Source organism: Acomys russatus, chromosome 5 (assembly GCF_903995435.1).
Source record: "Acomys russatus chromosome 5, mAcoRus1.1, whole genome shotgun sequence".
Taxonomy (NCBI): Eukaryota; Metazoa; Chordata; class Mammalia; order Rodentia; family Muridae; genus Acomys; species Acomys russatus.
Window position 1 is genome coordinate 56,472,529 of NC_067141.1, and position 23,434 is coordinate 56,495,962.

At 41.2% G+C, this 23,434-nt stretch overlaps 1 protein-coding gene across 4 annotated transcripts; it reads left to right on the forward strand.

Annotated features, from left to right (window-relative positions):
• The first annotated feature begins 107 nt into the window (after positions 1-107).
• Positions 108-23,025, forward strand: Marchf5 (membrane associated ring-CH-type finger 5). Of its 4 annotated transcripts, XM_051146395.1 has the most exons (7): positions 113-476; positions 2,504-2,657; positions 6,147-6,349; positions 13,896-14,068; positions 20,876-21,059; positions 21,218-21,384; positions 21,975-23,024. In XM_051146395.1, exons 2-7 carry the CDS (start codon positions 2,647-2,649, stop codon positions 22,089-22,091), a joined length of 855 nt encoding a protein of 284 aa, XP_051002352.1. In that variant the 5' UTR covers positions 113-476; positions 2,504-2,646; the 3' UTR covers positions 22,092-23,024. The 4 variants fall into 4 exon arrangements, with proteins under 4 accessions (XP_051002351.1, XP_051002352.1, XP_051002353.1 ...); XM_051146394.1 differs by lacking the exon at positions 2,504-2,657 and having other exon boundaries at positions 108-476; positions 21,975-23,025; XM_051146396.1 differs by lacking the exon at positions 2,504-2,657 and having other exon boundaries at positions 13,896-14,026; positions 21,975-23,022.
• The last annotated feature ends 409 nt before the right edge of the window (positions 23,026-23,434 follow it).

Below are 23,434 nucleotides of genomic sequence, written 5' to 3' on the forward strand. Positions count from 1 at the left end.
CGGCTGGCTGTGCAACCTCTAGCGGGGACCGTCCGAGGACTACATCTCCCAGGCTGCTCCGAGCCGCCCCTGCGTCGTGACCCCGGCGCGCACGGAGGCGGTGACTCTCTTACCTCACAGAGGTAGCTCCTCCGCCGGCAGCAGCTCGGCGCCCCGGCGGTCCATGGACCGGAACCCTGGGCGGACCGGCAGGAACCCGGGCCGTGACCGCCGCCCCCCGGCCCCAGGCTCCTCCTCCTCGCTCCCCGCCGCCCCCTGCGGACGCCCGCCGGCCGCGCACCGCCGCCGCGGACCTCTCGGAGCCTCGCCGGGAGGCTGTGTGGTCGAGCCGCGGCCGCCGAGGGACTGAGGCCTACTCCGCCTTCTCTCAGTGCTATTGTCCCGGGGCCTGGCCCTGAGCGGGGCTGCGGGCGAGGGCCGAGCTCGCCGGCTCCGCGGAAGATGCCGGACCAAGCCCTTCAACAGATGCTGGACAGGTAGGAGCAGCGGTGGGGGGGAGCCGGGAACCGCCGGCCTTCGTCCTGGGCCTGCCCATGCTGGCCTCGAGGCCCCCGAGAGCGCGGAGCCTGGCGTCCGCCGAGAGTTCCACCGCCCCGGGTGCGGGAGACGGAGGGGGGCTCTGAGTTTGGAGATGGCACCGGAGAGCAGAGCGGGCGAGCGGCCTGTGTCGTAGACTTAGAAACTTACTTAAAGGAGCGAGGTCTACTTCGGCCGAAAGCCTGTTTGGGGGGTGAAGAGGCGCTGTTGTTAACCCATAGAATCAGTGTCTTTTTCTCCCCTCCTCCCCCCCCCCCCCGACTATGTTGTAAAGGGTTTGGCAGCGATGCCACTGGGAAGAGCCCGATTATCTTCTGGAGAGTGGTCCCCTTGCACTTCCACAATGCAAGGGTAGGTATCCTTTTTTTTTTTTAAGCCTGGGTTTCGTTTCTCCGTCCAGTCCCCATCCTGTCCCCACCCCCAAACCGTACGGTCAAGAATATCCACAAGGGAGCCTTAACGGTCGGTCACACTAGAGTACAGGTTATGGAAAACAGCCACACGCATGCAACACTGAACACGTAGCGCACTTGACAATCTTCTTGAGTCCCAGAAACACTTTGGCCTGTACTGGTGCCTATTCCTTGCGGGGGGGGGGGGGGGGGCTCTAGCCAGTAAAACTCTTTTGAGAAGTCTACTGTACCGCCCTCTGCTGTTTAAATTGCAGCCAGTGAGGTTTTGGAGACTTAAATCAACCTTTTCTCCTAGGCAGCAGCTACGTGCTGTTCCGCCCAACTGTTTAAACTAATTCATACTGTTTGTGGTTGCTTGCAACTCTAAATACGCTAACTGGCCACCCTGTCCCGCAGGTGGTACGCTTTATGCAGAGGGAAGATCCAGCTTTGTCAGTTGTTAAGTGAAGGGCCTCTTGATTGAGGTTCTAGCCATTAACTAGTGGGGGAAGGATACAAAGATCTGGCCGGGAAGGCAAGAAGTTACTCCTCATATTTTGTCCTAAATCTTAGGACTGGTCTTGGCACTTAGGAGGTAATCTGTTAGAGTAGTGAACTTGTCAGTTTCTCATTTGTCTAGGAGTCTGGGCGTTTCCGTGCGTTATAATGTATCCTACTTGACTAGATGTGACATGCTAAAAAGCCCAGCGAGAGTACTGCCTGCCACATTGATTCCAGTCGGGTGACAGTCCGTTCTGGTATTGCATAGTTAATTATTTGCTCAGATGACATTCTGCTTTCAGTTTTATGTGGTGACTGTTAGAAAAGTCCTATGTCTAGATGTCGTCTTGGCTTTTCATATATTCTTTAGAGGTGTCCATAAAAGCCAGTGAGTGCTAGTGATGCAGTTACAGAGATGTGGGAATTCTGGCTGTCCTTTACATAAATGTCTAGATGTACATGCAGAGTGACAAGTTCATCAGTTCTAGCTGCTAAATACCAAGACCAGTCCTAGGATTTAGGATAAAATGTGAGTAACTTCTTGCCTTCCCTGATGGATCTTTGTATCCCACCCCAAGCCCCAGCAGTTAGTGGCTAGAACCTCAGTCAAGAGAAGCCTTTCATTTTACAGCCCGTTCGCTTTTCATTCTGTCTAACTTACATTGGTCATTTTCCATTCTCATTTGAACATTATCTTCCCAAGTCCCCCTCCTGCTTTCATGTCTGTGTGTTGCGTGTGCCTGTGCATTCCACTGAATTTAGTTATGATTGCTTGCGTAAGCTTGGGTCCATGTTATTTACAGACGCATGGGCAAGTTACCAGTTGTCACACCACTAAATGAACTCTCCCCTTCTCCAGTAGCCGTTGTCCCAAGTTCCAGGGTTGGACACGTGGCTTCTGAGTCCCTCCTCCATCCCTGATGCAATGTTGACAGGCCCCATCTTGTGTATGTCTTATACAGGTAACCACAGCTACTGTAGGTTCATGAGTACAAGGTCAGAAGAGGAAATTTCATAGCACACCTCATCTCCCAACTCTTATATTCTTTTCCCCTCCTTCTGAATTTTTTTAGAAAGCTGGAAAGTTTTCATTATAAAATATAGAGGAAAAACAAACCTATGCTTATATATAATTTATGAGGAAGATGACTATACAACTATTCCTGCCTCCACCATACTCAGTTTATGAAGTGCTGGGAATTGAACCCAGGGCTTCATGCATGCTAGGTAAGCACTGTACCACTGAACCACATTTCCATACCTTACTTTCCACTGATAATTGTTCTGATATATGAAACCTTACTTAGCTACTTATGTGTTCTGTTAGCCAAATAAAAACCTTAAGAGAACACAGGGCATTCTAGGTATTATGCCTATATTTGTTGTCAAAATATATGTTCAGTTTGACAAGTAGACAGATATACTTAGAAAATTACCTTTGATAAATACATATTTATACTAACATCTCAGCTACCTATTTGCTAATACACTTAGCAATTGCAGAAGTGTTAGTCATCCTATGTAAATATACTTTCATTCAATTATAAAATGGTTTAAGTGGTGAGTTTTAAGTTTTGAATATTTTACCATGATAATTTTTTTTTTTTTTAATGAGGTAGAGTTCGGTGGCCAGGCTTTGTAACAAGTTCTTTTACCCACTGAAGTATATTGCCAGGTTTTTCCCTTGTTCTTTGTTTGGTTTTGGATTTTTGAGACAGGGTTTCTCTGTGTAGCCTTACCTGTCCTGGACTCACTTTGTAGACCAGATTAGCCTTGAACTCACAGAGATCTGCCAGCCTCTGCCTCCCAGGGCTGGGATTAAAGGTGTGTGCCACCGCTCGGCCCACCCTTGTTGTAATTGAAAGTGTTTACTTGAGGTCCTTGTTGTTCCTCAGTGGGTGGGAACACATCCACTTGTAGCACCTGACCATACACACAACCTTTCCCACTGTGCATAGTAAGCCAGTTGTTCTGATAGAAACCAATTATCTAACTACTGAAAAGTATAGTAACAAGCTTTAATTAGAAGTTGTTCCCACTTACACAAATTTTAATGGCAGAAAGGGGGGTTCTCTTTAATTAAGTCATTATCAAAATGTGTGTAATTGCCTGGAGGTGTGGCTCAATTGGTGGAGTGTGTGATAAGTCCACAATGCATCCCCAGTGTGTGTATGGTAGAGGCATGAGGTTCAGGAGCCCACTTATCCTCAGTTAGCTAACCTAAACTACATGAGACCTTGTCTGAAGGAAAAAAAAAAAAAAAGTAGCACTGAGTGCAGTGGCACGCACCTTTAATGCCAGCACTCAGGGAGCAGAGGCAAGTGGATCTCTGTGAGTTAAAGGTCAGCCCAGTCTACAAAGTGAGTCCAGGACAGCTACACAGAGAAACTCTGTCTCAACCTAAACTACATGAGACCTTGTCTGAAGGAAAAAAAAAAAGTAGCACTGAGTGCAGTGGCACGCACCTTTAATGCCAGCACTCAGGGAGCAGAGGTAAGTGGATCTCTGTGAGTTAAAGGTCAGCCCAGTCTACAAAGTGAGTCCAGGACAGCTACACAGAGAAACTCTGTCTCAACAAACAAACACAAAGAGTAACAAAAAGGAATTGGGAATTCAATATAATTATGCAAGAAAAATTAGACTTCATGAAGTGCCCTTAAAAGTGCTTAGTTTAGATTAAAGGCTTAGTGGTACATGCCCTTAAGCCCATTGCTCAGGAGGCCAGATGGGCCTCATCCACATAATAAGACCCTTGCTCAAAAAAAAAAAGGTTTTTGGTTGGTTGGTTTTTACCAGGGGGGGGGGTGCGGGGGCTTAGTTTTAGTTTTAGAGACTGAGTTCTATACTGCTCAGGGTAGTCTCCCACTTGGACTTGTCTCAGCCAAGCTGCTAAACTGCACACATGTGCCACTGTCCCATTTAAATTAACTACTCAATAGAATTATTTAGAATAGTCATTTTGACACTGAAGCTTTGAATTGGGTTTTACACTTTCACTATTGAATACTTTGTATATACTTATCTATCACCAAAAACTTGTTGGAGGAAGAACCCATGACAGAACTAGAAAAATAGTATCCATTACTTTTTTTCTATTCCTTCCTTATTCCCTAATTTTTACCCATCCTTACCTTTGTATATGTTATTCTGTACACCCATTTCATTACATATATACAGATAATATCGCTTTGGGTAAAGAAGACAGGAAAGAAAGTGGGGAACTAAGGTATTTGAGGGCCTTGTTTGACTGGATGCTAAGACTTCAGTTTATGGGATTTCTCTCAATTTATGCAGTAGTGGTCCCTTCTCTGAGGTTTTACTTTCCTTGGTTTAAATTACTTAAAACCAACAGCATATAATGTAGACTATGACCAAACTATAAGAGTCCTTTAAAAGTTCTTTTTAATATAGACTTTGGGCCTATTTGATTTTGTTGCATGAATTTTACCTGTAGGTTCTTTATAATATAGCTCTAAAAATAGATTATTTCTGGTTGTTTTTGTTTTTCATGACAGTTTTTCTGTGTAGCCCTGGCTGTCCTGGAACTTGCAGGCTGGCCTTGAACTCACAGAGATCTTGCCTATCTCTGCCTCCTGAGTTTTGGGATTAAAAGTATGTGCCGCCACCACTGAGCAAAATAGAATTATTTTAATATAAACATGATAAGCTTGAAACATCCATACTTGAAATAAAATAAGTATTTAATCCGAGAAAAGAAAAGTAATTCTACCTGTGATAGTGGTGGGTATTGAACCCAGGGTCCCCTGCAAGGTGGTGTTGCTTTGTAGTTGAGGCTGGCCTGAGTTCAGAATTCTCCTTCCTTTGCCTCCTAAGTGCAAAGGTAGGAGGAGTAAGCCACCTCACTCTACTCAGTGTTGTTACTATTGAGTAGGGCATGATGATAAATGCCTGTAATCCTAGCACTTGGGATGTTTGAGACAAGAGAATTAAGAATTCAAGGCTAGCCTAAGCCATGTGAAGCACTGTCTCAAAAAACAAAAAACAAAACAAAACAAAACAACCCACAAGAGACAGAAAAGAAATTGTTATAATAACTTCTTCTTCCTATAGCCATACTTTACCATGAAGAGAAATGGCTGAGCTTTTTAAAAGCTGCTTGCTTCTCCTCAGTTGAAAATGTAATGGTCTGGGGCTGAAAAGATGGCTCAGTAGTTAAGAGCACTGACTACTCTTTCAGAGGACCCTGGTTCAACCCAGCACCCACATGGCTCAGAACTGTCTGTAACTTCAGTTACATGCACATGCTACAGAGACAAATATGCAGGCAAAACAACCATATACATAAAATATAAATAAACAAATAAATAAATAGGAAGTTGTGTGGTCTGGGAATGTGGCTCAGAACATTCTGTCTGGTATATTTGTGTCCCTGGCTTGGGAAGGGAGGGGGCTATGTATGAAATCACAAAAACTTTGTTTTTCTAAGTTGAAGAGGTCTTAGAAAACAGAAGATACTTGAAAACTGTTTGTGTACTTTAGTTCACTAGTCAGAATTACCCCCCACCCCCCAAAATGGATAAAAACAAAGTTCAGAGGAAAAGCTCCACTAGGAATAGATTGGTTGGTTGGGCTCTGTATTCTTTTACTGTAGGGCAGAAGTTATGCAGTCGTGCAGAACAGTTCCATCCCATGAGCTAAGGGCTTCATTGCAGAGGGCTGGAACCCCAAAGGTAAACATTTCTCTTTAATTTACAGAAGTTGCTGGGTGTGTTTTGCCACCGATGAAGATGATAGAACAGCCGAATGGGTGAGACCATGCAGGTGCAGAGGATCTACTAAGTGGGTTCACCAGGCTTGTCTACAACGCTGGGTAGATGAGAAGCAAAGAGGAAACAGCACAGCCAGAGTGGCATGTCCTCAGTGCAATGCTGAATACTTAATAGTTTTTCCGAAGTTGGGTAAGGACTGCTTTAAGAACAACACAGACATGTTTGCTGTTAATACATATATACATATAATTTCAAGCCTTTTTTTTTTTTTTTTTTTTTTAATTTTGAGGGGAAGAAGTGGGGACTTGAGCCAAAGTCTCACTCTGTATCCCAGGCTAGCCTGGAACTCATGACAGTCCTCCTGCCTCACCCTCCCCAGTTGCTGCCATTATAGCTCTAAGCCACAACACCCAGCTCTCTGGATGGTTGGTAGGTTGATAAGTTGATTTATCTTATTTTTTATGTGTATGAATGTTTTTGCCTACATGTATGTGTGTGTTCTATGTGCATGCTTGCTGCTCAAGGAGATCAAAAAGAGGGCACAGGATCCCCTGAAGCTAGTTGTAAGTCACCATGTAGGTGCTGGGAACTGATCCCAGTTCTTCTACAAGATCAGTCAGTGTTCTTTAATCTCCAGCCTCTCAGATTCATTTTTAAATAATCTCATAGCTTTGCTTTTGTGAATTTTTATATTTTCTCTATCTAAATGTCAAACTCATATTTTCTTAACAGTTTACAATACCCTGAACAAGTCCCCAGACTTGCCTGTTTGTCAATATATTAACTATTTGTAGTTGAGAAGAAAAAGACATGCACTCCTAACTGTGGATATAACCCAACAAGAGAGCTATGATACAGAGCTGGTTTAGTGATAAGCTTAGTCAGTAAAGTGTTTGCCTGGAAAGCATGGGACCTGAGTTCAGTTCTCAGAACACAAGTAATCCTAGAGCCGGAGAGGCAGAAGCAGGATAATCCCTGGGGCTCGGTGCCCAGACAGTCTATGTTAGTTGATCTGGCCAATGAGAGACCCTGTCTCAAATGAGGTGGATGGAGTTTCTTAGGTTACACCTGAGATTCCATACACATTAAAAAGGGGGACCAGAGCCATGCATATGGTACACGCCTTAATCCCAGCACTTGGGTGGCAGAAAACAGGCGGATTATTGTGAGTTCAAGGCCAGCCTGATCTACAGAGTCCAGGATAGTCAAGATAGCATAGAGAAGCTCTGTCTCAAAAAAATGGAGGGGAGGAGGGAGACATTTAAAGAGCATCTTTTCTTTGGAGACAGGTGGTTTAAAGGCAGGGGTGAGTGTTCTAATACTCCTTAATTCTTTTATTAAGAAACAGAAGTAGGAAAATTGAAGTTTTGGTTTTTGGCATTGCTAGGCACAGAACTCTGGGTCTTTGCTGTGCTAGGCAAGTGCTCTCCCTCTGAGCCAATAAAGTTAACTTCATTTTGAGAATCCAGTTCATATTATCTTTCAGGAAATCTATCTCTTTTCTGGGAATTGCTAGACATGAAAATAACCAGAAGTCTTTGAGAATAGGACTAACCTGAAAAAAAGTATCACCCTGTTCATATGTTTCTGAGCTAGTGTCGTTCTTGTTTGGAATGTATACCATGATTTTTTAAAAAATATTTTTAATATTACCCTTAACTATAACTAAGAGGCATGGGGCAATCAAAAAGAGATTTTTAGAGGAGAGTAGATATCATGAAAAAAAAAGGAAATTATTGGATTCATTGTTCTCGGTAGATGCTGTTCATACTATAGAAATGTAGGTAATAAAGTGCTTTTCTAATACAAGATGAGGTGGGTATAGAAAATGCCTGTTGTTTTCATGGGTAAGAAGAAATAACAGCTTTCATGAAAGGCAAGTTGCATAGTGAAGAAAGTAGTATTTGCGGATATTTGGGATTTGTGGTCCACATGAGAAATGTTCATATACATTACTGATTTTTAATAAACATTTTTTTAAATGAGCTGGCTGGTACATATCTGTACATTTGGGTGAGAAGGCCAGGGGATTTAGAGTTCAAGGCCACCTAAGGTTATATAGGGTGTTCAAGGCTGGCCTGGGGGCTGGAGAGATGGCTGAACGGTTCAGAGCACTGGCTGCTCTTCCAGAAGATCTGGGCTCAATTAGCAGCACCCACATGGCAGCTCACAACTGTCTGTAACTCCTGTTCCAGGGGATCCAACACCTTCACACAGGCATACGTGCAGGCAAAACACCAATGTACATGAAATATATCGACTAATTTAAAAAACAAAAAAAAAAGGACTTGCTTAAGCTATACAGTGAGACTTTCACAAAGGAAAAAAAAATAAATAACCTAAGCTGCTTTCATTATAAGTGCAAAACTATTTTAGGACACTGTAAACATCAAGGGACAGGAAGGTGTATACCTATGTATTCAAGGCCGGCCTAGTCTCTACATAGTGAGTTCCAGGACAGCCATAGCTATGTGGTGAGACTCTTATTTAAAGAAAAAAAGAAGCGGGGCACGGTGGCGCATGCCTTTAATCCCATCACTCGGGAGGCAGAGGCAGGCAGATCTCTGAGTTTGAGCCCAGCCTGGTCACAGGTGAGTCTAGGACAGCCAGGACTATACAAAAAACAAAACAAAACAGAAAAACCCTGTCTCGAAAAACAGAAAAAAAAAAGAAAAGAAAAGAGGAGGAAGAAGAAGAAGAAGAAAAGGAACTTAAAATAGATGGGTAGAGAGATGGCTCAGTGGTCAGGTGTGCTGGACTGCTCTTGGCTGTGGAGAAACTGTGTTTGGGGTCCAGAACCTACATTGGACAACTCACGGCCACTTCTTACTTGAGCTCCAGAAGATTTGATACCCTCTTCTGACCTCCTCAGACACCCACATTCATTGCACATACACACACATGAAACTTTTTTTTTTTTTTAATTTTAAATAAATAAATCTTTAAAAATCATTGAGCCGGGCGTGGTGGCGCACGCCTTTAATCCCAGCACTCAGGGAGGCAGAGGCAGGCGGATTGCTATGAGTTCGAGGCCAGCCTGGTCTACAAAGTGAGTCCAGGATGGCCAAGGCTACACAGAGAAACCTTGTCTCAAAAAAACAAACACAAACAAACAAAAAAAAAATCATTGAGCCTTAGCCTTTGGGTGAAAGTCCACAGTTTGCAGGTATGTGGCACTACACCCAGCCCAACCTGAATCTGAATCCTTGCAGTAGCAGTGTGAACTGTGTACTTCGTTTTGAGTAGCCTAACATGTTTACCGAGTAGTTTGCGTTTGAAATGCAAAAACTTGAATTTACTGAGAATATTAGTATAGTTTTTCCTGTCTTTATAAAAATATGTAAGAAAATTCATAATAAATTCCTTTTAATTATAAGCTTCTCTAGTACCCTTTAAATTATTAGATTTCTAAAAATTGGTGTTTATTCAGAGCCTCAATTGTCATCCATTGTGTAAATATAATACCTTTGAAAGAGTATTTGGTCAAGCCCACCAAGCCATTGAAAGTTTAGTTATATGAACAGTGTACCTGGGGATGTAGCCTAGTGGTGAAACACTTAGCACTCATGAAGTCCTGGGTTTAACCACTAACCAGTGCTGGAAAACGAATACAGCCTTTCTAAAACATTGAGGCCCTTCTGCCCGCAGCTAACTTGAATTGAGCATGGATTCATGCTTTCTCTTTCCTATAAGGATAGGAGTTTTCAAGAGCTAGGATTTTGTCCCCGCCACCCCCACTCCATAGCTCTTTGAGTTGTAATCTGGTGCTGTGTTCCTAAAATTATGATCCTTGGTCATGAGGCAACTGCACCAAGATTCTTGATTGGCACACTGTGTTGGGGATTATCATTCAGAGGATTTCAGTGATTGTTTTTAACAAAATACTTGGCCTTAGACAATCTTTAGCTTATAAAAATATCTCCTGGCTGCCACTTTATCATAATGGTGTGTTTATTCTTCTTGAACTAGTCTGTCTGGAAGAAATGAAAGGTTTGGGCAAACTAAAAAAAAAAAAAATTAGAATTAAGTAGCTCCGACCATTCCTTAATTTTACCATACATGTGTTTTACATATAACCAAGAGACAGACACAAAATTTTCAAAAAATAAGTATAAGGGTTTGGGAGTTTTGTACCTTAAAAAATCACACCAGATGACTCATCAAGAAAGTTGAGGCTTTTTTGTTAACAATTTTTTGCAGTCTATTAGAAAAACAATCCAGCTGGGCATGGTGGCACACATCTTTAATCCCAGCACTCAGGCAGAGGCAGGTAAATTCCTGTGAGTTCAAGGCCAGCCTGGTCTACAAAGAGAGTCCAGGACAGCCAGTGCTATACAGAGAAATCCTGTCTCAAAAAAACAAAAAACAAAATAAATAAATAAACAAAAGGAAAGAAGGAGAGAGAAAAAGAATCCAGACATCTAGGCTGTCTTCCATGATCTAATAAATAAAAATGTTGCCTTTTAGGATTTATATTGTCACCCAAGTACGTGTGATTTTTTTTATATGAATATATCCCTTCAGTCCACTAGAAGGTAGTTTCAATTACTATACATATCTCAAGAGACAGTTAAGTTAAACAAATACTTGGGAATCATAGGAATTTGGGATATATCAATAAAATCATATCTTTTTCTCTTGCAAGCTTGTGTTTCAATACAGAAATAAGCATATCTCTTCTATAAGTACCTATATAAATAAGTATGTTTTAAACTTTGCATCTGGCCATTTTTCAGTAAAACTTTGGTCACAAAAATAGATCTGGCCATGAGGCTGTGGGTCTCGAACCATTGTTCTAGTGAGTGGAAGTAGATGAGATAAGTAAAGTATGTTCCATGATAAAACTGCTTTAGGAAAAAAATACAGCAAAGTAAGTAGGAAGTATGATGTGGTAGGAACTGGCAGAGGGAACTTAATTGAAGTAAAGAAAGAATCAGCAAAAGGAACTGAAAAGTGAGTGATAAAATATGTTCTGGAAAAATAAAACAAACAAATATGTACTGGAAATGCAAGAACCAACCATATGTGAGAAAGAAAATGTGTCATATATAGCTGATAAGATAAATAAATGGTACTGAGATTAGACCACTGAGTTTAGATATGTGGAGGTTGTCAGTGATACCCAGGAACAGCTTATGTAGAATAGATTCATGAAAATTAAGTAAAAATTAGGCAAGTATTTTGAGTATTTTATTCAGAGTAAGCAAGAAAATGGAGTAGTGGCACAGGAAGGATCAAATGATTAGGAGGCTGGTGTACACTTTCAGTTCCAGCACTGGGGAGACGAGGCAGGCAAATCTTTGTGAGTTCAAGACCAGCCCAATCTACTTAGTAAGTTCCAGGCCAGCCTGAACTGCACAGTAAGATCCTGTCTCTTTAAAAAAAACAATGTCTTTAGGTGGATGGTGAACCGATTCAGCAGATTAGGACACCCCAAGCCTGCCTGTCTTAGTTCATTCTTGGACCCACATGGTAGAAAGGTGTCCTGGCAGAGCCGGGCGGTGGTGGTGCACACCTTTAATCCCAGCACTTGGGAGGCAGAGGCAGGCAGATATCTGAGTTCGAGCCCAGCCTAGTCTACAAAGTGAGTCTAGGACAGCCAAGGCTATACAAAGAAACTCTGTCTTGAAAAAAAAAAAAGCTAAAAGCTCTGGGGTTCTATATTCCAGTGCCACCATCTATGGAATCTTATTTTATTTTGGTTTGGTTTTTTGAGACAAGATTTCCCGGTGTTAACAGCCTTGACTGTCCTCAACTCACTTTGTAGACCAGGCTGGCCTCAAATTCACTTTAATAGTTAAATCCTATATTTTGAGATTAGATGTTACATATAATACCTGTAGCAATGGCACTTGAAATCCTGTAAAACACTGAAATGCTGTCAAGAGGTTATAAAGTTAGTAAGCACTAAATTAGCCTTATTTTATCTCTTTGACCTCCAAAGATACCTTATTATTTTAAATGTTAAGTTATAGCTTGTCAATGATACGTAGCAACATTGGAACCATAAGGCCTTCAGCATTTCTCTTGATGCTCTCTACTTCACACTGTCATCTCTCTGCTTACATTGGCTAGCTCTAAAGTCAATGAGGAGTTTTGATCAGGGTCTTCATCATATACATTTTTCCTTATATGTTTAATTATTCTATCATCAAATTATTATGTTAATTTCTTTGTACAATAATGGTAACTGCTTTTGTATAGAGCATTCTCTAGATTCTAGGCCCCAAGAGTTCATACGTTTTTAAGAAAATAATCTAAAAAAACGGTTTCTATATAGAGGTAATCAACAAATAAAGTTGCTTAGCTAACAAGATACATATACCTTTGGTTAAATGCAGATGTTCAGTTCTTTGACTTTGCTTTGACAAGTCTAAGACCCTTCTACTTCTCTGGAAAATTCTAGAGCTAAAATAAATTGGACTTAATAGCAAGTAAAATACCTCCAAAAATACTAAGCATATAGTTGATAATTGGCACATGTAGGTGTTGGATGGTATCATAATCATTTTTTAAAGCTTGTTAGAAAATAATTTTCAACTAAATATAGTATATTTAAAATCAACTAAAATAAATTGACTTGAGTAGCTATAAGAAAATAGCCATGGTGCTAATAGCACTTGCTGTTCTTGCCCTGGGTTCAATTCCCAGCAGTTATAGAGAGGCTCACAACCATATGTAATTCCAGTTTTAGAGGACCCAACATTCTCTTCTAGCCTCTGCAGGTACCAGGCACACATGTGGTACACAGACATGCATGGCATGTAGACAAAAAACTCATACATTAAATAAATAAATCTCTAAAAAAGAAAGAAAACAGCATAAGTACTTTTATACACTGTGCCAAGACAAAATGAATAAGGCCAGAAATGTTATTTTTACCAGGTTCACCAAGACTTAATGGTTCCTAGCAACTATTTGAAAAAACAAGCTAAAATAACCCTTTCATTTTGCAGTAGCCAGTGTGATTAAGAGATACAAGTGAGCCATTCAGTGGTGGCACACGCCTTTAATCCCAGCACTGGGGAGCCAGAGGCAGGCTAATCTCTGTGAGTTTAAAGCCAGCCTCATCTATAGAGTGAGTCCACGACAATGGAGGCAGAGAAACCCTGTCTCAAAAAGCTAAGGGTGAGGACGTGAAAACTGTTCCCTTCATCAAAAGCAACTGTATTTAAAGCTCTAATTATAGGGTCAATAATAAAGACAAGTTTGAACAGGTTGTTTGCTATAATTCATTCATGCAAATGATGGAGAAATTCTAAACTCTTCAAATCTGAATTCCCATCAAATTTCCAACTTGAGGCTGGAGAGATGGCTCAGTAGTTAAGAACATGGTGTTGCTTGCTCTTCCCAGTTCCCAGCATCCACATCAAGTGGCTCACAGCCCATAGGACTCCAGTTCCATCAGGGAACCTGACACCTCTAGCATCCATGTGCGTGTGGCATGTGTTTCTCTCTCTCCCCCCCCCCCTCTCTCTCCCTCTCCCTCTCCCTCTCCCTCCCTCTCTCTCTCTCTCTCTCTCTCTCTCTCTCTCTCTCTCTCTCTCTCTCTCTCTCACACACACACACACACACACACCTATGATTGAAAATTTTTTAAATCTAAAAAAATACCTGTTTAGCAACTATTTTTAGAACATCTAACTTGATAAAAATGTTTTAGCTATAGAAAATATTGAAGAAGTCATTTTAAAACCCCACTTTGTGTTGAAACTTTTCTCTCTTCATGTTGTAGGTCCAGTCGTTTATGTCTTGGATCTTGCAGATAGACTGATCTCAAAAGCTTGCCCTTTTGCTGCAGCAGGAATAATGGTTGGATCTATCTATTGGACAGCTGTGACTTACGGAGCAGTGACAGTGATGCAGGTTCACCATTCTCTATTCAGTGATACTACTTTTCATGTGAAGGTCTAGTAAATATTTGCTAGGAGTTTTAAAATGTATTGTTTTAAATAAGTAATGATGCTATCATGATTCAAGAATGAGAAGTTATATAAAAAATAGACTAGAGCCGACAAGATGGCTTACGGTAGAGACACTTGCCACAAAGCCTGATGACCCAAATTCAGTCCCCTAACACTCACATGATAGAGAGGGAGAGAACTGACTCCCAAAAGAAGTTGTCCTCTGACCTCCACATAGGAGCTGTAGCATGTCCCTCCCCCTGATATGCACACACAGTAAATAAAGTGATATGCACAGTGCTCTAGTGAAAAGTTTTCCTCCTCTGGTCCTCATTTGCCTGGATCCCCCATCATCTCCTCAGGTAGCCACTACAGAAAATTCCGTATTAAACTGAAATCTTTTTCATAATGAATCTTGATCTTTTCACAACACTATAGCCATCTACATAGCATTCTGTGCATAAAATTACAGCAGTTTGTTATCCATTCTGTTTTTATTTTTAGATAGGCTTCAGTCTTTATATTTAAACAAGGTGTACATAAATGAAAATCTAGAAAGCAGTTATATAATTATGTATGTAAGTATTAATCAAGCACAGAACTCCATAAACATTTTTAACTCAGTAAAGGGAATTTGTAGTTGCTGTTATAAGAAAAGTCTTGATCTGGTACTTGAAACTTTAAATAATTTGAATTCATAGAGTGGAAGTATTAATATCATATAAGCAAGGAAACACAAGCTACAAGTATGTGTTGTATATTAGCTGTGTACTGCTTTACTTGAAACATTTACTCCAGGAATGAGTGATTGGCTGGAACAGCAGATAGATACTCCGTGACTTAAGACTATTGGAAGGGCATCTTTTACCTGCCTAAGCATGTGTATAGGGGTATGTAAGCATAGTTTTCATGGGGAAAAAATCCTGTAATGTAGCTTGAAGATCAGAAGCAAGACAGGAAGGTCACTACTGTTACTTCACATTGTTCTGGATGTTCTGTTATCCCATACAGCGCCTTTATCTTTACTTCTAGCAGCATCTTTAGAAGCAGTTATCTGACCATATTTGATAGGGAGTATGCCCCAGTAAACCAACAGTATTCATGCGGGGTTGGGTTTTTTTTTTTTTTTTTTTTAACATGTGTGTCGGGGGTGCAAGACTAGTTTATGTCAGGTCCACAATCAACATTAGTCACACATGGACAAGATAGTGTATAGCCAGGGTTGCCTCCAGTTTCATTTGTAGCCCAGGGTTGGCATTGAACTTCTGAACTCCCTGTCTTTACCTTACCAAATGGCAGTAGTATACAACCTTATGCTGCTGCAGTGTTAATGTTGATTGTGGACTTAACAGGAACTAGTCACTAAAAATACAAACCTCTGGACATTTCTGGGAGGAATTATCTAGATTAGGCTAATTGAGTTAGGAACATACACCCTCAGTGTGGGCAACACTATTCCATGAGGTGGGGTTTGCACGGTGTTAAAGGGAGAAAATGAGCAGAATATTACTCATTTTTCTGCTTCCTGCCTGTGGGCCACCTTGCACCCAGCTGCCTCAGACTCCTGTCAACACACCTTCCCCACTGTGCTGAACTGTGTTCTCAACCTGTGAGCTAAGAAACCCTACGTTGCTTTTGTTGTCATTTAATCACAACTCAAAATAGCTAATACAGCCACAATACCCAGTTTATATGGTGCACCAGCTGAGCTACACACACATCCTTCCCTGGGATTTGACATCTCACAGGGCCTTATATCTACTCTTTTCAGTGATAATTCTGAAGTTCATACAAATCACCAGCCAGATCACTGTTCTTTCCCATGTCTCCAGTCTTTAGTTACAGGATTTAAATGAGATTCTTCACTTGCTTTTTGTGTTTGTTGAGTGTTTGTTTTGAGATAAAGTTTCACTGTATAGTCATGGCTGGCCTTGAACCCACAGAGATCTACATACCACTGCCTCCCACGTGCTGGGCTTGGTAAGGGGCAGTGCTGTTTATGTTTTGAGTCAGGGTCTCTCTATTATGTACTCCTGGCTGTTCTAGACCAGACTGGCCTCGAACTCAGATACACCTGCCTTTGCCATCTTCAAATCAGATCAAGTACCACACTCACCCGGCCTTTTTTTGTTTTTGGTTTTGGTTTTGTTTTTAGGTTTTCAACCCAGTGTTTCTCTGTGTAGCCCTGACTATCCTGGACTCACTTTGTAGACCAGGCTGGCCTGGAACTCAGAGTGATCGCCTCCAAAGTGCTGGGATTAAAGGCATTCACCACCATGCCCAGCTGCCCTTTTGTTTTGTTTTTTCTAGATAGGGTTTCTCTTTGTAGCCTTGGCTGTCCTAGCCTTGCTTTGTAGACCAGGCTGGCCTCAAACTCCCAGTGATCCGCCTGCCTCTGCCTCCCGAGTGCTGGGATTGAAGGCATGTGCCACCACCACCCAGCTGCCTTTTTTTTTTTTTCCAGCTGCCTTTTTATTTTTTTAAACAAGGTCTTTTTACTTGAACGCCTTATTCTCCTACTTTAGCCTCCAAAGTGTTGAGATTACAGCTTTGTGGCACCACTTAACAAAATTCTAATTTAAAAAAATAGTGTACAAATAACAGGTTTCCTTATGCATTTTTACACATATATGCCATAGTTTGTTCTTTCTTAGCCCACTTCCCCATTACCTTTCCCCTCCCCTCTTGCCCTCCTTGCTGAATCTCTTCTTCCCTCCAAGGAGGCCTTTCCTAGTTTCTTATCACATGGATGTTCTGTTGGCCTCCTCATCACTTCTACCCTCTTATAAGACCCTCTCACAGCTCCCTTTTTAATTTCATAACAAAAACACATGCAATATATACAAACTTAAATCTAGATTCTACCTAAGATAGAAAACATGCAGTTTTATTTTATATATTTGGTTTGGTTTGGTTAACATAACAATTGCCAGTTGTTCATTTTCTTGTCATTGTCATTTTGTGCATATGTGTGGCTGAATAAAATTCTATTGTTTATGTACACCACATGTATTTTATCCACACTTGTGTTGATGGATCTAAAGGTCCTTTGGACATATAACCAAGAGTAGTGTAGTCGGGTTAAATGGAGTTTTTTTTGAGGACACAGGTACAGAAAGAGGAAATAGCACCTCAGTGATGGGTTAGAAGGAGAGAGCACATGGCCAGATCAACGTGGATGGAGGAGATGGGAAACATTAGCAAGTACTTATGGATTATGGATGGGAGGTAGCCCAAGTAGAAATTATTAGAAACAAATGGCATGGCATGGGGGCTGAGAGATGGGAAAGGTAGTTTAGGGGATTACTGTCTGCCTTGCTCCAGGTGAACCAAGGCTATTTTAAAATACAACAGGTCTCACAGCCAGGGCTACACCAAGAAACCCTGTATTGAAAAAAACAAAACAAAAACAGGTATCGGTGTCTTTTATTGATTGATTGTGGCTTAGAAAATACTGCCATAATAACTATAGCCTACTAGTAAACATTTATGAGGCCATGCTTTTAAACTAACTACATCTATGTGTTGGTGGATCTAAGGGTCCTTGGGTGTCTTACCAAGAGGAGTGTGTATTTGGGTTAGATGGTTCCGGATTTTCAGTTTTTTGAGGAGTTTTCATAATGACTCGACGGCAGCTGTACTAGTTTATATTGTTACTAGCTAAGTATGAGGGCTCCTCTCTCCCACGCCCTCCCTCCCTACCTTTATCGTTGTCTCAGTCAGTTATTCTGACTGGGATGGAACAGAGTCCCAGAAGTTTGGATTTGCATTTCCCTGATGTCTAATGATGTTGAATAGCTCTTCAAATATTAATACCTATTGGACATTTGTGTTTTTTCCTTTGAGAACTATATTCAGTTGATTAGCCCATTTAGGGATTAGAAAACTAGAATATTTTGGGACATTATTCTAAAGAAGACATTAAGGGCTAGAGTCTAGATGGCTCAGTGACTAATATGCTGCTCTTTCAAAGGACCTGAGTTAAATTCCCAGCACCCACTTGGCATCTCACAACTGTCTATAACTCTAGTTCCAGGGAATCTAACATCCTCTTTACAGACACCAAGTACACATGTTCAGACAAACTCATACACATAAAAAAAAATTTTTTTTAATGCTAGAAGATAGAAAGGCCTCCCTTATCCATGGATTGGCAGGATTCATGTTATATAGATGTCTGTTATCAAAACCAAACTGTAGATTCAAAATAATCTGCATCAAAGTTCCAGTGTCTTAACAGAACTAGAAGAGACAATCCTAAAATTCATAAGCGCTAAAGACCCTCAATAGGCAAAGCAATGCTAAGCAGAAAGAGCAATGCTGGGCATATCACTGTACTGGGCTCAGCCAGATGAAGTGGTCCACGCCTTTAATCTCAGCATTCTCAGAGTTCCAGGCTAGCAAGAATTGCGTGGTTAAGATCCTATCTCAAAGCAAAACAAAACAGATTCCAAACTTACTACAGAGCCATAGTATGATACTGGCACAAAAACAGACATATAGACCAATGGAACAGAATAAAGAACACAGTAGAAGTTAATAGACACAGCTATATCCACCTAATTTTTCTTTCTGTATAGGCCTATTTCCTCGTGGAGGTCAGATGACAGCTTTTGGGAGTCAGTTCTCTTGTCACCTTGTGTAATCATGTGATCAAACTCAGGGCATCTAAGCAGGGTGTAGTGGTGCAAGCCTGTAATCCCAGCACTCTGGAAGGCAGAGGCAGGTGCATGTCTGAGTTCCAGGACAGCCAAGGCTATTACACAGAGAAACCCTGTCTCGAAAAAAACCCAAAAAACTCAGGTCATGTAGTCCTCTCTGCAAGTTCCTCTATCCACTGAGCATCTCCCACCCTCTACTCCATTTTTATTGAAAAGACAGCATGTTATTAACTTCCCCAGCACTGGAATGAATACCTTCTAAGCATTGATGCATTTCAACTCTAAAGACAATGTTGTGCCATAGATAAACTTATTGTTAGTTTGCTGATTTAGGGGATTTATTTGTCCTGTGTCACATCGCAAAGGCCCTGCCTGTACTGTGAAAATAACCTCCAAAAACACTGAAGTATTTTCTTTTCTCCTCCTTTTTTTTTAAAAAAGATGTATTTATTATTATGTATACAGTGCTCTGCCTGCATGTACACCTGCAGGCCAGAAGAGGACAGCAAATCACATTTTAGATGATTATGAGCCATCATATGGTTGCTGGGAATTGAACTCAGGACCTCTGGAAGAGCAGTCAGTGCTCTTAAAAGTGGGATCTAAAATTATCCCAGTCCCAGAGCTACTGATTAAGAGAGGAATGGAAATAACAACACATGTTCCACCCTAAACACTGGTGTGTGCTTTGTTTTTGTTTTTGTTTTTAATGAAAAATACTTTACAGTCTAGGTTCTTTATTTTTTTACATTCTGCCACAGATTCACAGAGAAAGGACTCCAGCATCTCCTTTCCATTAGTCATCACAAGTGTGCCTCCCTGGGTGGAGCAGTCTGCTGTCTGAGCTGAACCCAGGTGCCTTTCTCTTCCTGAGTGCTTTCTTTCCCTGCCTGTTGTAGGAAGCTGTCTCAGCTCTTAGAGTTCTTAAGTGCTCAGTGCCCACATTAATCCTCTTAGCAGGAATCTTACCTTCACTTGCTTGTTTATAGAGGGGCCCACAGTATGCTAGCTGATGTTGTTGTAAACTTCGAGTTTTGCCATGGAAACACTTAATGAGGAGTTCCTTTCTGAACAGTGCCCATTCCCTTGATGTTACAGTATCGTCCTTCTTGTAGAATCAAATGTTATGTGGCCAAAGGAACAATTCCATGTTTCCTAAATGGTCTAAAGAACATAGAGTAGGTGCCTTTCCTGTTTCCCTTTGTGGTCATCCTTTTGGCCAATTTCTGGAAGATAGCTGTCACGCTGAAAAGCAGCATGTGCCTTTAATGTCAGCACTGGAGAGGCAAAAGCAGGTGGATCTCTTTGAGTTTGGGGCTATCCTGATCTACATAGTGGGTTCCAGACCAGCCAGAACTACACAGTGAGACCTTGTCTCAAAAAATTAAATAACAACAAAACTCAGATGTCCTTTCTTGACTCTATTGAGATGTAATCAATGCAGTCAGCCATTTTTGTAGAGTTATTTTATTCCAACATTAAATGAAATAGCTTGGACATTTTCCCCACCACCTCCCTTGGATAGGTAGTGATTTGTATTTTGTTTGATTTGAGACAGGGCCTCAGTATGTAACCATGGCTGATATAGGTGAGACCAGGCTGGTCTCATAGTCACAGAGATCTACCTGCCTTGGTGTTCTGAGTACTGGGACTAGAGTACTGGGACTAAAGGCATGCACTATGGGTGATTTTTCCTTTCTTTCTTTCTTTCTTACTTATTTTTTTAATGTTTGAGATTGTGTGTGTGTGTGTGTGTGTGTGTGTGTGTGTGTGTGTGTGTGTGTGTACACGCGCGCGCATGCCTATGCCTACCTGTGGGAGTGTATATGCGCCACTTATGTGTAGTACCCACAGAGGCCAGAACAGCTGGTCAGATCTCTGGGAACTAGAGTTATGGGTGGTTGTGAGTTGCCATATGGGTGCTAAGAATTGAACCTGCGTCTACTGTAAGAGCAGCTAGTGTTCTTAACCACTGAGCCAGCTCTCCAGCCCCAGTATTATTTTTTGAAAACAAATCAAGGCTAATAGTTTTCAGGCTTTTTTTAAAAAAAGCTTTTGTTTTTTAAATTAAGCATTTCTTACAAAATGAGCTGAATATATACCACTGCTTTAGATAAAAAAATAACTAACAAATGCTGTCTGCTTCACAGGTTGTAGGCCATAAAGAAGGGCTGGATGTTATGGAGCGAGCTGACCCTTTATTTCTTTTGATTGGACTTCCTACTATTCCTGTCATGCTGATTCTAGGCAAAATGATTCGCTGGGAGGACTATGTTCTTAGACTATGGCGCAAATACTCAAATAAACTACAGATTTTGAACAGTATATTTCCAGGTAAGGTCCTAAATTGTGCCTATATAAAGTGCATGTTGAGTTGACATTTAGAAGAACCATCACATGATTTTAAGTTTTTAAGTTTAAAGCTTTTGGGGGGCTTGGGGGTGGCTATTGCTAAGATTTAGTTCTAATGTGATGCTTTTCCCAACCTCTAGGGATTGGTTGTCCTGTTCCTCGAATTCCAGCTGAAGCTAATCCTTTAGCAGATCATGTCTCTGCTACTCGAATTTTGTGTGGAGCCCTTGTCTTTCCTACTATTGCGACAATAGTTGGTAAACTGATGTTCAGTAGTGTTAATTCAAATTTACAAAGGACAATCTTGGTAAGATGGATTTAATATTGCTTGTTTCAGGTGGTATACAGACAAGAGTGACTGGATTTCTTTAAAGGGAGAGAGGTGTTCTGTAGGAGCTCTATGTAGATCCCCTGTCTTGTCCCCCACCAACCCCACCATCATCTTAGCTTGAGATCCGATTGCTGCCAGTCTAGCCTTCTGGACCCTTTCTGTAGGTACTATCTGTTCTGGAATATGCTCTGGGTCCAATCCCCAGTACCAGCATCGTAAATAAACAAATGAGATGAAACTGGCTCATGCTGTTGCCTGTCTTTCTACTTGCCCTCCTCTGTCGCAGGCCACATAGTGCCCTGGGACTCTCCTTTCTGTCAGAATGTAGACGTCCCTGGGAAGAAAGCTGCTGACGAGTGAGAAAGGGGAAGGAGGCTCCTCCTCTGCTACTTGAAGTGTCTGTTTATTTCCTTGTCTCTGCCCTCCTAGAACAGAATGTTTCACTTGCAGTTGTCAGGGTTTATTTGGCATCAAAGCCTTTGTCTTGTGTGATCAATGTAAAAGTTCTTTTTCTTGTTTCTCTAAGTCTGCATTATAAAAAAAATTAATTTCCCTTTTTATTTTAGGGTGGAATTGCTTTTGTTGCCATAAAAGGAGCATTTAAGGTTTACTTCAAACAGCAGCAATATTTACGTCAGGCACACCGCAAAATCCTAAATTATCCAGAGCAAGAAGAAGCATAAAACTGACTTCTGGTTGTTCTGAGGCCTCTCATCCTGACGAGTCTGTTGTGTTGTTCCATCATTAATGCACTAGTGGAGACTTGTGATAAGCTACTGCTCCTATATTTTTAAGAAATATAATAAAGCACGTAGGGCAGGGGAAATCCTCTCAGTAATCACGGAACCTAAGGATACGATTCAACTTTGTAATTTGTATGTACTACTTTTACGGCAGTCGGCTGAACCATTATCTTAGCATGGTAAACCTGGGTTTGTTCATATTTTTCCAGACAAAAATGTAAAGTTAAAACTGTACAAATATTAAAAGTGGACATGCTGTTCTATTCTGCCGCCTCTTTTGTATATACTCATGTTCAGTGTTTTCTTAGAAACAGCCACTTGATGAAGGTACTGTGAGGACTTTTCTCACTGACGTGATTTGATTACATGTTAAACAGGAGCCTATGTTATATGAGGAAATGTAAATTAGTTCTGAATAAATAACAAACCAAAAAATGTATGTCAGCATTGAAATGATTATCTGAACAAAAGAGATTTTCTTGCCTTTTTCTTAACCCATGTAACATCTCCAATGTGTAGAGTCAGTTCCCAGGGCTTCCAGATCACTTTTTCACTATTAAACTTTATTTATGCAATGTTGACATCTCATAGTTCATAGTATAATTTTGACTCATGTAGGTGTGTGTGGGTGCGTGTGTGTTTGTGTTTGTTGGAGGTTGCTTAGAAAGAGAAGGTAGGAAGAAGGGAAGGAGAGGATAGGGATACCAGAAATGAGATAGAAGACCCTTTTATCATTTAATGTTTTTAAATTTGTATTTCTAGAAATCAGAGATGCCAGTTAGTTTAAGCAGAGAACAACTTGCAAAAAGTGATAATAAAATTATTGCTCTTCACAAATTCAATTATTCATGTATTTGCTAATCGCTTCCCATTTGCCCAGCAACTGTGCAGGGTGCTCTGGGATAGAGTGGTGCACAAGATAGCCGTGGCCCCAGCTGTTACAGAGCAAGTCTAACCCTAATAGACAGAACGAGCAGTGAGTGAGCCACACTGTGAAGATCAGTGAGGTAACTATGAAAACAAGTCTTTAATGAGTGGTTTTGGCTATCACTGTCCCCAGCTCACACCTGCTTTCTTTAACTTGATGCTGAGGACTGAACCCAGGGCCGGAAGCATGCTGTGTATTGATTACCAATTGAATTGCATCACCAGCTCTCCTGTTAGATCTTAATTTTTTGTCATATTAAGGGGACTATCTCCTTAATAGTCTTTTAGTTTTTTGAGACCAGGTTTCTCTGTGTAGTCCTGGCTGTCCTGGATTCACTTTGTAGCCCAGGCTGGCC

What these genes read in the sequence shown, in the direction of transcription:
- Marchf5 (XM_051146394.1), top strand. Translation starts at nt 442, where the DNA reads ATGCCGGACCAAGCCCTTCAACAGATGCTGGACAG. An exon ending in CTTCAACAGATGCTGGACAG is followed by an intron (nt 477 to 6,146) that starts GTAGGAGCAGCG and finishes TTTAATTTACAG; the next exon opens with AAGTTGCTGGGTGTGTTTTG. An exon ending in AATAGTTTTTCCGAAGTTGG is followed by an intron (nt 6,350 to 13,895) that starts GTAAGGACTGCT and finishes TTCATGTTGTAG; the next exon opens with GTCCAGTCGTTTATGTCTTG.